The 16,273-nt window shown below is 49.5% G+C and overlaps 1 protein-coding gene across 2 annotated transcripts; it reads left to right on the top strand.

The window, feature by feature from the left end:
* Window positions 1-678: 678 nt before the first annotated feature.
* OPRL1 (opioid related nociceptin receptor 1) lies at window positions 679-14,306 on the top strand. Of its 2 annotated transcripts, XM_086852640.1 has the most exons (5): window positions 679-826; window positions 1,059-1,328; window positions 1,764-2,017; window positions 10,555-10,910; window positions 11,255-14,306. In XM_086852640.1, the coding sequence occupies exons 3-5, from the start codon at window positions 1,791-1,793 to the stop codon at window positions 11,776-11,778; spliced, it is 1,107 nt and encodes a 368-aa protein (XP_086708766.1). In that variant the 5' UTR covers window positions 679-826; window positions 1,059-1,328; window positions 1,764-1,790; the 3' UTR covers window positions 11,779-14,306. The 2 variants fall into 2 exon arrangements, with proteins under 2 accessions (XP_086708766.1, XP_023795457.1); XM_023939689.2 differs by lacking the exons at window positions 679-826; window positions 1,059-1,328; window positions 1,764-2,017 and adding an exon at window positions 2,390-3,004.
* The last annotated feature ends 1,967 nt before the right edge of the window (window positions 14,307-16,273 follow it).

Raw genomic sequence — 16,273 nt, 5'->3', positions numbered from 1 at the left:
AAGGTGCAGCTTTTGTGTGAAATATCCCCAAATATGCATTAAAGGAGAGCTGGGGCACAAAGGGGTAGCCCTGGCTACCTGCTGGGACCCAGGAGCTCTCTGTTGGGCTGGCTTTGTGTTGGGAAGAGAAAAAAGCTTTGATGCACAAGAGCTCATGTTCTTTTTCTGCACCTCTTGGGCAAATGTGCCCTGAATTTGCTCTGATCTGTCTGTGTCTCTGCTTGAGTCCCTAACATTGAGAAATTTCCTTAAAATGCAGGGAAATGGCTTCTTTGGGGAAACACTGCAGATGGCCAGAGGCACCAGACCAGGGGACTCTGGTTCTTGGCAGTCAAACCATCCCTGATCTGGGATCTAACTGGGGGTGGGTCCCCAAGTCTTCTGTTTGGGGGCTGGCCTTGCCAGGGAGCTCTGCAGCTCCTGGGAAACAAGTTTATCAGGGTCAGTGTCCCAGTGCCAGACTGGACCTGTGGGGTCTGTGTGGATCACCCCACCTTGAGGTAAGGAATTTACCACTGCAGCTTCTGAAATACCTAACTCAGACCAGAAGTGCAGGATGGTTTGGGTTACCAAAACGACCTATAGTTAATGCTGCTAAAAGAATACTAAATAATAACAATTTTCTCCCCGTAGTTCTCATTCCTCCTTGTATTTTTTTGCCAGTTTCTAGGTCAGATTCCCCATTCCGCTGCTCCTGCGCTAGAACAGCGCTCAGGTTGCACAATTGCAGAGGAGGGAGGAATCTGCTTCCCGAATCCCGATCTCCCCGGGAGCCTTTCCCGATTCTCCCCTTCTTCCCAGCATATCCTGCTGGATCCCACCGCAGGTAGGCTGCGGGCCGGGGGCTGCGGCAGGGTGGGTTTGGGGATGCTGCTCCCCCCTGGCCGTGCCGGGGGTGGGATGGGGAGGCCACCGCAGCTCCCCCGGCCCGGGGGGAGGACGCTGCCCGTGCCTCGCAGGTGTGGGCTCGCCTTCCCTCTGCCGCGTTTGGTTATTTATCATTTCCCCCCCCCCCCCTCTCTTTTCCTCCTTCCCCCTCCCGCTTTTCTCTTACGCAGTGGGAGCAGCCCGGCAGCCTGGCTCTGCCCAGCCGCCCTCCGTCCTCCCTCCCTCCCTCTCCCTCATCCCTCCCTTTTCCTTAAAAACGTGGGCTCCGGGGTGCAGCCCCCTGCGCTGGCAGCATCCCTGTCTGCGAGAGCAGCCCCTTCCCCTCCTCCATCCCGCGGAACCCCCGGCTTTGTCAAGTGTCCCCCCCGGCCCGGGGGTGCTGGATGTGGCCGCGGGGAGCGGACTCTGCTCCGGAGCTGCGCTAAGGGGACCTGCCGCAGGTAAGCAGCCGCCTGGCGTTCATTGCCAACTTGGGGCTTTTCCTGCTCTTTTATCGCCGTATGGACCGGGGGGGTGGCGCCGGAGCCCCGGGGGCTGTGGCAGTGGAAGGTGCGGGGACTCACCGACCCGCAGGGATGGGAGAGGCGGGGGACACGCAGCCCCCGGCAGGAGGGATGGTGTGTGCAGCCCGCACGGCCCCGGCCCCGGCCGTGTGGAGATATGCGCGGTCCCTGCCAGCTCGGGATGCGCCAGGCTCTCAGGCTTGCATCCCACTGAAATGCTCCTGGGGAGGGGGGCTGTGTTCCGTGGCGGTAATTCATCCTTCTCCCGGTAATAAATCACCCTTCCCCAGCGTTTCTAGTGCACTCGCCTTGCTACAGTCCCCTGCCACCCGTTTGATCAGCAGATTTTAAAGCTGTCTCTTGCTGCCCCAGGTCCTTGGCGCAGGCTGCTGCTTCAGGATGGACCCGCTCTTCCCTGCCCATATTTTTGAAGACCCCGACCTGAGGAAGCTGCTGAACGACTCCTCCATGCTCAACCTGAGCTTTCTGCCCAGCAACTGGTTCAACAACAGCACCGGGGACGGCTTCCTGCCGCTCAGCATCAAGATCACCATCGTGGTCGTCTACTCCATCGTGTGCATTGTGGGGCTGGTGGGCAACTGCTCCGTCATGTATGTGATCGTCAGGTAGGACCCCAGGGAAAGCTGGAGCGGGGCAGAGCTTCCCTCCCTCAGTCCCTGCTGCGGGGAAAGCAGGCAGGCTCTTCCCTGGGCTTAGAGACGTGCTTTAGAGGTAACGATGTGGCATTTGTTTTATTGTTTTGGTTTTATTTGTTTTTTCCCCTTCCTAGGCTGTGATGAAGGTTTCTGCCAGTTTTCAGCTGCCCTCTGGTGCCTCCTAAAGTTTAACCCAGAGAACGGAACAAGAGTGAGCAGATCTGCTCCAAAAGATGGGGCTATTTTTATTTTTTTTTTCCTTCTTTTTAGGGAGCTGGATGTCACTTGGGAGGGCAATGTGCTGGGAGCCTTCCACTGCCAGGGTGTGCTGGCTCCTTAAACGGGATCTCTCCTTCCTGTCCTGTGTCCGGCACCCCAGCTGTGTTTGCAGGTGCTGCTCCATCTGGGAGCTGGCTCTTCCCAAAGCTGAACCTTGTTGCAAAGGAAAGCGCCTGCTGGGATGCTTCCTTTTACTTTTACAGGAGAAAAAAAAAATTGAAAACGTAAGTCTTCCATCCCTCTGAAGCCTGCAGACTTAAATAAGATGTGAAAGGATGATGCAGAGTCGAGGGCAACTTCTTTGGCTCCTTGTGCTGAAGTCAGGAGAGGGGGGTTGACCTTTGCAGAGGGACAGCACAGAGCATGCACCACTCCATCCTCCCTGCCCATTGTTGGCATTTGGAGTGTCCCTGCCTGCTTCTGCTGTGGTTCAAACCCTTCTGGTTCTGGGAATTAGAAACCTTGCTTGCCCTACAAGCACAGAGTAAGTTTGTGCAGCTCTTGGGGCTGTGGTTATGTTAAACCCCAGCATCCCCCTTCTGATCTCTGCAGCCTGCATGTTAAGGAGGGAGTTTGCATTTTATCCACATCTTGGAGCAGATTCCTGGTGCAGATGGACGCTGCCAGCACAGGAAAGACAGGCTGAATCCTCCAAGAGAAGATGAAAGTATTTAGCAGGTATTCAGACACTGATGAGATTGTCCTGTTCCTGCCAGGAGCCCAACTGCTTCCAAAGCACCTTTCCCCTGAATGACTACAAGTTGGATGGGGGAGATGCTGCAAAATTAGGTCTTTGGTACCAGAGGTCGGTGAAGGGTGGTTAAATCTCTGATCCAAGGGCAAAGTGACGTGACTGTTCATCAGGCTGCCTGTCTGTGCTCCTTTAGCTGAGGAGTTTATGGCACTGAGAGGAGATCCCATTAGCCCCAAGGAGCCTGCAGATGCAGAGAGGAGGTTTGCAGCACACTGGTGCCATGTCTGGAGAGCTCCTGCCCAGTGTAGTAGCAATCGTTGGAGTAGTTTGTGGGTGTGTGTAAGTGTGTGAGTAGCGAGGCTCTGGGAGCTGGAAGCCCCTGTCTGATGGTGGTGTGGCTGCATGGGAATTGCAGCCCGTGTGCAGCAGAGTCCTTACCCAGTGCATGAGCCTCAGTGTGTGTAAGGAGAAGCCCTGGCAGAAATCTTTTCCCTGTCTGCAAAGGTCTGGTGGGATGTGCACAGCTCGGTCCTGCTGGCCCTGCCCAGGGCTGGGGCTGGAGGATCACCAGCAATATGAGTGTCCCAAACTGGGGTCCTGGCCAGGGTGGACCTGTGCCATGGCTAACCATGAAAAATACTGGCTTCTGCTCCACACCTTTTTGACTTTGATACCTTCCAGTTGGATAAATGGCACTCAGAAAAAGGAAGTGGGATTTAACACTAGAATTTTCCATGGAACGTAACTGTTTTTGTGTGTGACCTCTCATTTTACAGTTCTTAAACAAATGAAAACTGAAGACAGGTGCCAGCCCAATCTCCCTCAGGTTTTTCTATTTCTCTATTTCCCTTTATTCAGAAATGAAAAGTGTTTTCTGGGGAGGTTATAACTGAGCTAGAGCCCTTGTAGGAGCTGCTGTTCCCCACCCATGTTCCCTGGAAGCTCAGTACTGAGCTGAGGCCAGCACTGGGTTAGAGCTAAGGCAATGACCCTTCTTGAATCAATAAGTAACAACTTCTGTTATCTCTGCCCAGGATTCTTTTCTCCTTGCCCTGTTCAGGCCAGGAGCAGGTGTGAGGATGAATTGGACTCAATATCAAACTCCTGACCCTGGCCACGTACACAGATTGATGGAGAGCTGCCAAATTGTGGTTGTACAGGGAGGGTGCTGATGAGCTTTTCTCCTCAGATTAGAGCTTTGATGCTTCATGCCTTGAGTAACACCTGGTTTTCAGTAGGTTGGAAGTTGGTTGCTGGTAAGTCAACACAGGGTTTAGGGTTTCTTAATGATAAATTAATTGAAAAATAATCAGCAAACCCTCAGTGCTGCACTCTTATCATTGTAGGTAATGGGCACCCCAATAAGATTTTTTTTCCCTTCCATGCTCCAGCAATGATAACCAGGCTTCAACATATTACACAGCCCACAGGAAAATAATGTACTACCTTCCAGAAAAAGACTGGTAGTGTTACAGACAGTAATAGTTTCCTGTTTTTGAGGGAGTTTGGAAATAAAAAGACTCTAATACCAGCACTTGAGGAAGTTGGAGGCATCAAGAAAGCTCATTTTCTTGTTCCTCCTGAATGAGTTTTCTGCAGCACCAAGGGAAAAATTTTAAAATCTCCCGGAATTTCACACAAAAGTACAAATTCAAAGCCTCCTCTAGGTTTTCCCCTCTGTTGTAGAACCCAGCCTACATCTCTATTGTATGTGGAGTGATTTAACATTTGGAACGATTAATTTATAGAGACAGTCATCATGTGACTGTCAATCCAGTGCTGAGCAGCACTAATTGGGTAAGATGGAAAAGGGCTCTTGTCAGGAACACAATTTCCTGGACAGTAAAGGGCCTATTGTGGGAACCTGCCTCGCCTGTGGCTTTGTTCTGCTGGCTCATCGTGGAGCTCCTTGCCAGCAGAGACGGTGCCTTCCCTCCCTCCTCCTTCTGCTGTTTGCTCTCTTCTGCATATATTTCCTGTTCTGCTTCTTAATGAACGTGAAACAAGGAGCTGAACAGAGGGTTTGGGGGGAGAGTGGAGGAAACCAGGCTGCTGAGATCTCTCCTAGCTATTAACCGAAGTCTGCAAGGCTGCTTGCCCAAGATCTTGGTATTTAGGAAGGGAGGCAAAGGAGAAGGAGGGTGCATTTTTGGCCCTGGGGATGGGGCTGACCCAGGTGTTCTTACAGAGGTCCCAAATCTCTGCCAGCTATTGGTGACCCAGGGAAGGGGCAAGGTGCAGCTTGTTGTCCCTAGCTCCACCATGCTGCTGTGGTGTCTCATTTCTTGGGCACTCCTCATGGCTGTGGCAGCTCTGTTGGGAGCCTGGCAAAATGCTGGAGATGCTCAACTCTCTCTATGGCAGAACACCTTTCAGAGGATTTTAAGCAATGTTTTAGGTTGTTCAGGGCTGTAATTTTCATCTGCTGCCTCCAGGTGAAGCTTTAGGAGGAAAAATGTGATGGGGAGGTGCCTGAATCATAAGCCTGCCTGGGGATGCTGTGCCAGCTGTTGTTCTGCTTGAAAACTGCCTCAGTCCCTGAGAATAGGGGTGAGGGCAGCTGGCTGTGATGAGACAGGGGAAATGAAGTTAATTATGACATTTCAGAGATGCTGATTTCTTAATAGAAAGCTTTCTAAGGGAAAAGCCTGGACCAGATGTGTGTCTCAGAGCTGAAATGAAGTGAGTGCTTCATGCAGTGGGCGCCCAGCAGACACAAGTGGGGCCATCTGAGACCTTTGCTGTCTCCAGGTTTTCTTTTTCCTTGAAAAATAAAATAGACATAAATTATCGCAATTTATAGAGAAATGGAACCCACACCAAGGGCTCTTTGCCCTGGAGAGTGAGTGGAGCTGGGTGAGGATGGTGAGGTGAGCAGGAGGGGATCCTGCTGTGATAATGGTCTGCAGCTCCCTGATTTCTGTGTCCCCGTGAGCCCAGGTGAGCTGGACTCAGCCACATGAGCCATAGTAGCCACATCATGCCTTGCTAACACAGGTCCTGTAGCTCCATGTGTGTTGAAGAGCTTTTTGTTTTTCCTGGCTGTGGTGAGATGGGTGAAAGGGCCCATCTCAGCTAAAATCTGTGGTGTTTAACTGGGACTCAGTTGCCAGTGCTTTTCAGACACTGGGCAATTCCCAAAAGCATTCTGGATGTCAGCAGAGGCAGATCTGGCCCATGAGCAGGGATAAGAGCATCCTGCTGCAGGGTGGATGCTGATGAATGCCCTCCTTAGACCAGAACACCATTCCTGGCGGCCAAGCATCTGCTCAGGGGTGTGGGAGCATCCCAGAGAGCCTCTGGGTGAGCTGCTGAAGCCTTTGCAGCAGCAGCCACAGAGCCTCCTCCCTTGGCATGGCAGCACCATCCACAGTGGTGCCCAGAGAGCACCTGGAGGGTGCAGGACTGGTTTTTCATAGCTGTCCCCTGGGCACAGAGGTGAGATTCAAGGACAAGAAGATCATCTGCCCCAAATTGTGTGCTCATCCTGGCTGGCTGCAGGTTCCCTTACTGGCCCCTGCTAGTCAGTCCCTGGGTAATTTATAGGCTTTTAGGTGCTGTGCTGGTGGCTGCTTTTGCTGTAGTGTCTGGCCTCAGAGTCCAGACTAATTTAAATTTGTCCTTCTCAAATTCTGTGTGGTTTTTTCATGGCCTGTTGAACCATTAAGAATAAATCATCTTGCACTGGTCAGAAGTTTCAGGCTGAGGGGGCTCTGGGATGGTGATCAGAGCAGCAGGGATGCACAGAGCAGGCTGTGGGCAGACGGCCGAGGGGACACAAATCATGACAGAACGTGCCAGATCAAATATCAGCTTCACACAACCTGAGGGCTGGGAGCAGGCTGGGAGAGAACTGGGGCTGATTTCCACCATCACAGGGTGAGAGCAGCTCAGTAAAAATCCTTTTTGAGTCTTTTCTGACCTGTTTTGCTTCCTGAAGCATGTCCAGGGATGGGGGCAAAGGCTGTCACTGCTGCTGGGGTGTGAAGTGGGGGTGGAGGGAGCTGCTCAAGGTGAACAACACCGTCTGCATCCTAATTAGCTGGAGCTACACATATCAAAATCAAGAGGCTCTAAGAGGCAGAGAACTCCTGGAAACGATGCTCAGGGCTTTGTGGGGCTGCAGGCTTTGCTCTGGTCCCTCTGCCCCTGGTGTCTGCAGCTCCATATTGGGTTGTGGGTTTGCTGCAGCCAGCTGGTCCTTAAGCCCAGCCCTTGTCCTGCAGCCCTGCTGTGGCTGGGTGGAAAAGGGAAAGATGCAGAAACAACAGGTCTGCAGCTCACCCTGGGGCTCAGCCAGGGCTGAACCTGTTCTGGTGAGGAGCAGCTCCTTAAAGCCCCGAGGGTGTGTCTACTCTTGATCTCCTCTCCCAGACTGTGTATTCCCCTCACCAGAGGGTCCACGTAGCAAAAAGGGGAGGGAGGACAAGTGCTGAGCTGATATCCAGGTGTTCTTCCTCTCAGACTTCAGCATCCGACAGAAGAGAAGAGCAGAGCAGAGCAATTACTGTTGTGACAAAGGGGGAGCTGGATGGGGAGCTGAACACCACCCTGTGGGAGATGCTCCATTAGGAAATTACCTCCGTGGCAGAGTGCAAGAAAGTGGCTCAGCAGGGAGCTAATGTCCTCCATGGAATCCACGGGCTTATCTGCAGCAGATTTGTGTTGTGGGGGAGGAGACTGAGGTGCCTCCCAAAGCCTGAGTGTGTAATTTTTCTATTTTTCTGTGGGTTAAGAGAAAGAAAACTCTCGGTTTTGGAGGAAAAGAAATAGATGTTAATCCACAGAGAAGTGATTGATTGATTTTTGTGTGTACTGAGCATTCTGGAAATGTCTGGGAACATTGCTTGGTTGGGACAATGGCTATTGGCTCTCAACACGTAGAGAAAGTGGTGTAGAACTAATTAATTAGGTGTAAATTGATTTCACCCCCTTTCAAGAGTGCAAAATCAGCTTTAAATTCTATTGGAAGATGGGTTGAAGGAAGTGGTGGGACAGCCACCTCAGTGTGTCCTGTGTTGGAGCAGGGGAAGGTGGCTCTGCCATCACCTCCAGGGGGTGGTGAGGAAGGAGGCAGAGGAGAGGGGTCTGTGCACTGAGGGATTGTGCAGGGCCAGGCAGAGCAGTTGTTGTACTTGGACTCTGAATTCATGCTGAGAAGTGTATGGGAGGAGTGGGACCAGTGGGGCTGGAGGGGAGTGGGAAGGAGCTGAAGATTTTCTCTGCACACCCTGAGTTCAGGGCTGGCTGAGATGCCCCAAATCTCTCAGTGCTGGGGACACAGGAGTGTGAAGGGAGGCAGCTTTGTCCCCCATGGATGCTGGATGGGCATTGCAGGTGGGTGAATTGTTGCTTGTTTCTCCCACTGGTCAATGACAAAAAATAAAGCAGGAACAACCTTTAGTTTTTACTGTTTTGCAGTGAAGTTGATCGCCATTGCTCAAAATTGTTATTCCCTTGAGTGATAATATCAGTAAAAGCAGTCAGGGTTAGAGGCATGGTGATGAATTGCCTGTGGCTCCAGCCCTCCTGGAAGGATGGACTACAACAAACTTGATCTTTGGGAAACTTGAGCCAGCCCAGCCAAGTTTGTGGTGCTCAGGGGAAACTGCAGCTCCCAGGAGACCTTTGCCAGCCCAGTCTTGGGCGACTGAATGATTTCCTAAAGCCTGAGCTGACAGTGCTTATTTTTGTGAGAGCAGATCAAACAGTGATTTCACTTCTTCATTTTAATATCCCTCTGCTGACCTGGAGGGGAGAGAGAATCCACTCACAGACGCCCCTCATCCTTTTGTGCTTTACCACGTTTATGCCAAGTGCAAGAATTTAAGAAAGGAAAACCCCTGAGATGCTCCTCTGCAGTTCAGGGCACTGGAGGCTGCTGTAATTCTCCTTAGGAAATCCCAAAGCTTAAAGCCCTGGCAGCTGTCTGGTTATGTTGGATTTGCAAAGTGCTTTTGCTCATTCATCCCATCACAAAAGGAAAGGCACCAGTGTTTTCCTTCTGCTGCTTTTGGTTATGTAAGTTTGTCTGGGCTGGCTTTCTAAGAACCTGTGATTGATTTCTGGGCTGGGAAAAGCCTAACTCAGGCTTGTGTGGGGACCTCAAAGTATTTCCAACAATGTTTCCACCAGTGCTGACCTCCAAAAGCTTTCCTTGTCTTTCAGGGTCAAAAATAGGATCATTTGGTTTTGCTTTCTGAAGCTGCTTTCAGACTTCTGATACAAGGCCAGCTTAGAGCTCCAAGGCAGGTGAAAAAGTACACTTTATAGTCTGGATCATTGCTCCCCTGTCTGCTTCTCTTGCAAACCTGGCCAGGTCACCATGTGTCCCAGCAGAGTTCAGAATATGCCAGTGATAATGTTCTGCCAAGCATTCAAATCATTTATCAAGAGCTGAAGAAGCTCAGACCCTCAGGGGAGGGCACAGCACTGAGAAGGGCAGTTATGGGTTTGCTGTTCTGAATCAAATTGGCAAAAAGAGCCTTTTATGTCAAATCAGACCCTGTAATATTTTAACACGTATCAGGCTGAAAATAGTGCAGCAGTTTACAGGCAGAAGTGTTACCCTCAAATGAACTTGCACTCTGTTAATCACATCATTGTCTGCCATTTTTGGCCGTGTTTCTGCAAAGGCCATTAGTAGAGTAAATGATGGATGAGCTGTGGTTTTAAAATTATACCTATTTGAGCTCTTATTCTGCCCATGAGAGGAATATCCTGGAGCTGAAATGTTAGATTCAGTGTCAGAGTCACTGTTGAGCTTCCATTTCTGCAGACACTGCACGTCCCCCTGGATAGGTGATCACAGGTGGCTCTGCATCATTTCCCAAGTGTGAAAATGAGATGATTGCCATTAGAGCAAGGTGACTCTTCCTTCGGGGCAGTCAGTTTGTGTGGTAAAAGTAATATTGAAATGACAAAAAAAATCTTTAAAGTAGAGTTTGACTTGTGACTACTCCTTTCTCTAGAAAGATCCATTGTGATATTTTAATTTCTGATTCAAATCAAAAGTTCCTCAATAGTTTTGGCCTGGCCAGGGCTGGCCATTTTCCTGTTCTGATTTTACAGCTCACGTTAGCCATGCTCTCTGGCTATGAGCCCATATCAAATGGCTGATCAAGTTACTCCTGCACCTTTCAAATCAGCTTACTGGCTAAAGCTCTCGCCAATACTTATAACAATGAAGCCATTGGTAGTGAAATTCTAAGCTGGCCTTATTGAAGTAATTTTTCAAGAAACACCGTCTGAGTTGACAGCCTCAGGCTTTCATGGTGCTCACTGGCAGTCTGAGGGAATGGTTCTCCTGGCCATGGAAGTGACTGTGGAGGGACCATTTGTGGTGTTGCAGGAGATGGGCTGAACTGTGTGTTGATAAACCTCTGGGAGGTTGAAAGGTGAGGATCTCACCTCATTACATAAGAAAATACAGCATCTCCTTTTGAAAGCAGCAGAATCTACTTCAGTAAAGTTCAGTGTATGACCCACCATGGTCAGGTGGGAGCTCTAACCATTGCTCATTCCTGCCTTTCAGATTCACCAAGATGAAGACAGCCACCAACATTTACATCTTTAACCTCGCTCTGGCCGACACCCTGTGCCTGATGACCTTGCCCTTCCAGGGAACAGACACATTCCTGGGCTTCTGGCCCTTTGGCAATGTCCTGTGCAAGATTGCCATCTCCATTGACTACTACAACATGTTCACCAGCACCTTCACGCTGACGATGATGAGCGTGGACCGCTACATCGCCATCTGCCACCCCATCAAAGCCCTGGACATCCGCACGCCCCACAAGGCCAAGGTGGTCAATGTTTGCATCTGGGCACTGGCTTCTGTCTTTGGCATCCCGGCCATGGTGATGGGATCTGCAGAGAACGAGAACAACGGTCAGTAAAACTGCATCCAGCGGGAGGGAGGTGCTGGACAGGAGAGCCCAGGGAGAGGGGTGCCAGGTTCATCAATAGGGTGAGGTCTCTGCTGTAAAATCATCTTTACTCTGACCCTGCCTCTTTGTATCACTGCTACTGATTTTCTAGTGTTAAACATAGAATTGTTATGTGAGGAATTGGACACTAAACATAGAATTGTTATGTTAGGTTGGGAAGGCACTCTAAGATCATCAAGTCCAACCATTAACCTAACTAACCTAAACTAATCTAAATGGGCAGATGCTTTTCTGCTTGATCTGCGTTTGCTGATCTTCCTTCCCATTTTATTTTTACTCTTGCAGAAATTGATTGTCTAATTAAGCTCCCTTCTCCCGTGGACTACTGGGATCCAGTGTTTGGCATCTGCGTCTTTCTCTTCTCCTTCATGATCCCCGTGTTGATCATCACCATTTGCTACAGCCTGATGATCAGGCGGCTCAAGAACGTCCGTGTCCTCTCGGGCTCCAAGGAGAAGGACCGGAACCTGAGGCGCATCACCCGCATGGTCCTGGTGGTGGTGGCAGTCTTCATCGTTTGCTGGACTCCCATCCAGATTTTCGTGCTGGTGCAGTGCCTGGGTGCCAAGGCGGAGAGCGAGCTGGAGCTGGCCATCTCCTGCTTCTGCACCGCGCTGGGATACGCCAACAGCAGCCTGAACCCCGTGCTCTACGCCTTCTTGGATGAGAACTTCAAGGCGTGCTTCAAGAAGTTCTGCTTCCCCACCGCCTTCAGAACCGAGCTCCAGATGTCCAACAGGATGTGCAGCATCGCCAAGGATGTGGCCTATGCCTGCAAGAACTCGGAGGGGACTAACAATCCGGCCTGACTAGGCATGGAAATCCCCATGGTGGCTGTCGCCCAGCAGAGTCCGACCACCCCCACGTCAGAACTAACTCAGATAACGGCCCTTTAGCAGGACCTCAAAACTGAGAGGTGAGAAACCAAGGAAACAATTTTGGGGGTTGGGAAAACCGGATACTGCGAGAGCACGCAGAAAAAGTGAGCCCATTTGATGCATTTTTAATTCCAGTGCATGCTGCACTAAGGAACGTGTTTGAAATCAGCCTGTTGATTCCTGCAAAACCCTGGGAGTCTGCAACATTATTGAGGGTTTTGGAATTAAGGGTTTAAAATAGGCATCGCTCCAGGGGCTTACACTTCTGCTGCTGGGAGACAGACAGAATGTGAACTCTTGCATTGCTTTTTTCCTCCTGGGTGGAGATGTTAACAGCTTGCCTGGCTCACCAGGCGCTCGTGTGCGGGTTTTCCTCCTGTGCCATCGCTCTGAAATCAGACTTTGCTGCAGCCAAAGTGGGCAGGAGCCATCAGACAAAACCCAAGATCATCTCCAGGATGAGTCATCGTGCAGGGAAGGATGCAGGGAGGGAGAGGAGGGAGCTGACGGGGAGAGAAATTCAAACTGCTTTGGGAGGACAGCGCCAGTTCCTGCAGATGGGATCTGCAGTGAAACCCCCCTCTCAGACGGGAGCAGGGCAGGGAGAAGGGACTGTCAGAGCTGATTATGTAGCTCTGAAGAGGAGGAAGAAAAAAGACCGAGGAAATGAACACAATTTCTCATTTACATGCTGCTACTACTCTTTTTTTCAAAACTCTATATTTCCAGTGTAATTATGGACAGGATGTGTCTGTATATACATGTCTGTAGTGCACTAGGTGCAATACATGGTAGGATTTCACCTTACCAAGCATGCCTTGGGCATCTTCCTCGGTGAGAGGAGGAAGGAATGAAGTGGCCTATAGACACATATATTTATGTATAGGGAAAGCCATTCTGGAGAAGTCAGAATGGCAGCTCTTCTACAAGACATGGACATTCCTGGTGGGAGGAGGCAGCCTAAAACAGTCCCACCTGCTCCACATGGAATAAGAGAGGCACAAACCATACAAAACCTGAGGTTCTGTGGTTTGTTTCATGTTTTAACTGAATGAGACTCACAATGCTGAAAGCATGTGGGAGATGCTGCCCAGGTTCCTCCCCTCCTGCCAACCATGGATTGATTTTTCTCTCCCAGAGTAGGTGAGAGTTTTGTGGAAAAGGAAATGTCCTGTCATTTCACTTGGTAACTAAAGCTTCCCCAAAGAGTGCTGGGGAGAGCAGCAGACTGGGGCTGTCCCTGTAGCACAACAGCCCAGGGAAATCTGGGCAATGGTGGCCAGTGGTGCTGATGAGGGAGCAAAACACCAACCTCCACCTGCATATGGGAGGTCAATTCCAACATGAGAACCAGCAGTGTCATCTGGACTGTACAGATTCCAGTGTGGATATATTTCTTGTGCTCTGATCTATGAGATTCTGTATTTTTAATGTATTGATCTGCCAATATTTTAATGCTGTCATGTTCTTTATATATGCTGTACAAAGGAATTGAATGTTATATTTCTATGTCGAGTGTTTCCCTCATGGCTGGGCTTAAAATATAGACGCAATTCCAGTGTCCCACGTGTAGGACTCAGATCCCTTGTAAACTGCTCAAACTGGGAGGATTTTGATGCTGATTAACATTTGATTGGGAATCTGGATGTATACCAGAGCAAACTTTGCAATTAGCACTTCCCCATACCAATCTGGAGGGAGGAGGAAATCTGGGCACTTTAAGCACTTTGTAGTAGATGTTAATCCCCAAGCCCTCACCAGGAAATCCAGTATAAACCCCAGGCTTGTAAAGAACAGCTCCTTGAGAACTGTGCTGCTGGCAAGCTGCATCCATGCCTTTGGAAAACTGGGTTAGGTGGGATGTTTGTGGCAGTGAGTGACTTGGGTCTGCTCAGCCCTCAGCTGTGGAATGGTCTGATGGGGTCTGGGAATGGTTGGGGCTGAAGCTGGGAACTGACCCCAGGCTGTTCTTACCCTTATGGAGCAGGAGAGCATTCATTAGTGGCTGGCTAAGGAGCAGCCACACTCCCTTTGTCGTTCTTAGCTGGGTTTTTAAATAGATTTATGTTCTCTGAAAAAAAATATACCCGTGTTTGGCAATTTTAAATATGGATTTTGTTATAATGACTATGCTGCAACGATCTTACATAATCAAGTACTCAATAAATGTGTGTTTACCAAGCTTTTGGGTATTTCCACGGCCCTTGCAGTGAATGTGTTTAGGCATTCTGTTTAATGCTCAGTGAAGTTTGTTATAAGAAGAGCAGCAAACACCTGAAAGCAAAACTTTATTGTACTGTGCCTTTGGAGTTACAGGCTCATGGTCAGCTGGATGGCTTTAGTGCTGGCTCTGTAATTCTCTTTGGAAGTGGTTGTGCTGGTGTGATTTTTACAACTGTCGCAGTGTAAATGACATTTAGGTGGCTATTTGTGTGCTTTAATAAAGGAAAATAAAACCCCCTGTGCTCTGGATGATAATCTGGAGGAGTTCACTGGGTGGATTTGGAATGTCTCAGCTCACCCCTTTTAAGTGAGATCAGTGGGAACTTTTGTTACTCAGACAACTTGGTCTGTAGTTAACAGAGGAACAGAAGATGTGAAAAAGTTGGAAAATTGGGTCCCTGGGACTTGCAAAGGGCAGCTGTGATGTGTAGGCAGGGCAGCAGCACAGGCAGCTGCCTGCTGTTAGAGGTGAAGTCTGCTGAAGGATGAAAAAAAGCTCTTCCCACCTCCTGTCCCCACAATTCCCAGGAGTTATGGGGTTAGGCATGACCTGGGAGAACAATAAATTGCAGAACTGCACTGAAAACAAAGCCAAGGCCGTATTCTGTAGGAAAGATGGATCAGCCAGTGAGATGCACAATAAGGAAAGTGCTTTCTCTCTGCACAGAGATCAATATTCCTACCCAAGCAGGTAAATATCAGGAGAGGGCTTTTTGTTAGCAGTGGTGATTTTCTTCTTAAAAAAGAAAAAGTAAATTGGTGAGAAAAAAAATGGAAATCTTTATTTTTCTTCTAGTTCAGTTAATTAAAAGTATCCAGGGGTGAGTTCTTATAGCAAAACCATAAACCAAAGTGCTTTATTCAGTATTATGGGATTTATTAAGGTACCAAGTATTCTCTCTGCTGCTGTTGGCTGAAATCAAGTGCTGGAAAAGGCTGAGGAATGAATAAGCTGGGGACTGAGCTTTCCCCCAAGCAGCTCCTTGGCTCCTGGTAAATCTGGGCAGATCTCTGGCTTTGCAAGAACCAGATCTCCTTTCCTCTCCTGCAGCCAACAACATTCCCCCTCCATCAATTGCAACTTCTAACAGCAAAATAAGGAGCAGAATTTACCCTTTCACTGAGGTTTGGATGGACAGCACCCTCAGGCACAAGGTGGGGCTCTTGGTGTTGTTCTCTCCAAGGCCAGGAGTTTGTCTGTGATCCTTGTGAGTCTCTTCCAGCTCTGGATATTCTGTAGTTTATGGTTTTATGCTGTGGGAAGAGCTGAGCTGGGGACACTCTGGGTTACCCTCTACTGAGCTGCAGGTCAGATGGGAGGCATTTGTTTTGGGTGAGTATTCAGCTGAAATTCCTCTCCCCAAGCCCACTGCCCATAGGAGCCACAAAGCTTTTCTCCTGCTCTAAATGCTTGTGCCCCAGCAAAGCCTGGCCCCAGGGCTGGAGACATCTTCAGCAGGTGGGAGGAACCCTGACTGCAGAGTGATGAAAGCTGTGCTGAGCCCTTGTGCTGCCCCTGCTCCAAAGCTCAAGACTTGCCCTGATGAAGACCCTGCCTGATGCTGAGCAGGTGCCATGTAGGTTTATGTAGGTTTTCCCAAGATTTCCATGAGAAGCTAGACTTTAAATTTGTCTTTCTTTTTAAAAAAAATATCTTTTTTTTAATTATTTTTTTATTCCAGGGAGGTTTGTTAACTATTTAAAGAGCTGTCACTGGGCTCCAATCTCTCTCTGGATACTTTGGAATATCATTGCTGGGTACAACAATGTATGTCCAGAGAAGGATGCCTCTCACCCTGTAGTGCTACTCTCTATAGTTAGAGCTTCCTTTTTTTAAATGAGAAGGATCTCCAGCAGCAGCTGGTGTGGGTGCAGCCTTTGATATCTGCTCAGAAGAGAGACTCAGACTGGCAGCAAAGCAGGCTCTGCCAGAAAAACTCCAGCTTGCTTTCCCACTCATTTTGCTGTGCTTCCCCTCAGCTATTTTTGTGGATATTTATGCAAAAGAAAGCTTCTCCTTCCTTCAACAGGAGGATCTCCTTCGGACACTCCCAGGCTGCAGCCCTGATTGTGCATTCATGGCTTCACGCCGTGTTTGCCGTGTGAATCTCTGTGGCAGCAGAGCTGCATTGCTGAACCAGTTGGTTACTCACAGCCCTGATCTTCACCTCCTGAGCCCTGCCCAGGGCTGTCTGAAGGACCA

This window comes from Cyanistes caeruleus, chromosome 16, assembly GCF_971803275.1.
Source record: "Cyanistes caeruleus chromosome 16, bCyaCae1.hap1.1, whole genome shotgun sequence".
In the NCBI taxonomy this organism is placed as follows: domain Eukaryota; kingdom Metazoa; phylum Chordata; class Aves; order Passeriformes; family Paridae; genus Cyanistes; species Cyanistes caeruleus.
This window is presented reverse-complemented; position numbering and strand designations above follow the sequence as displayed.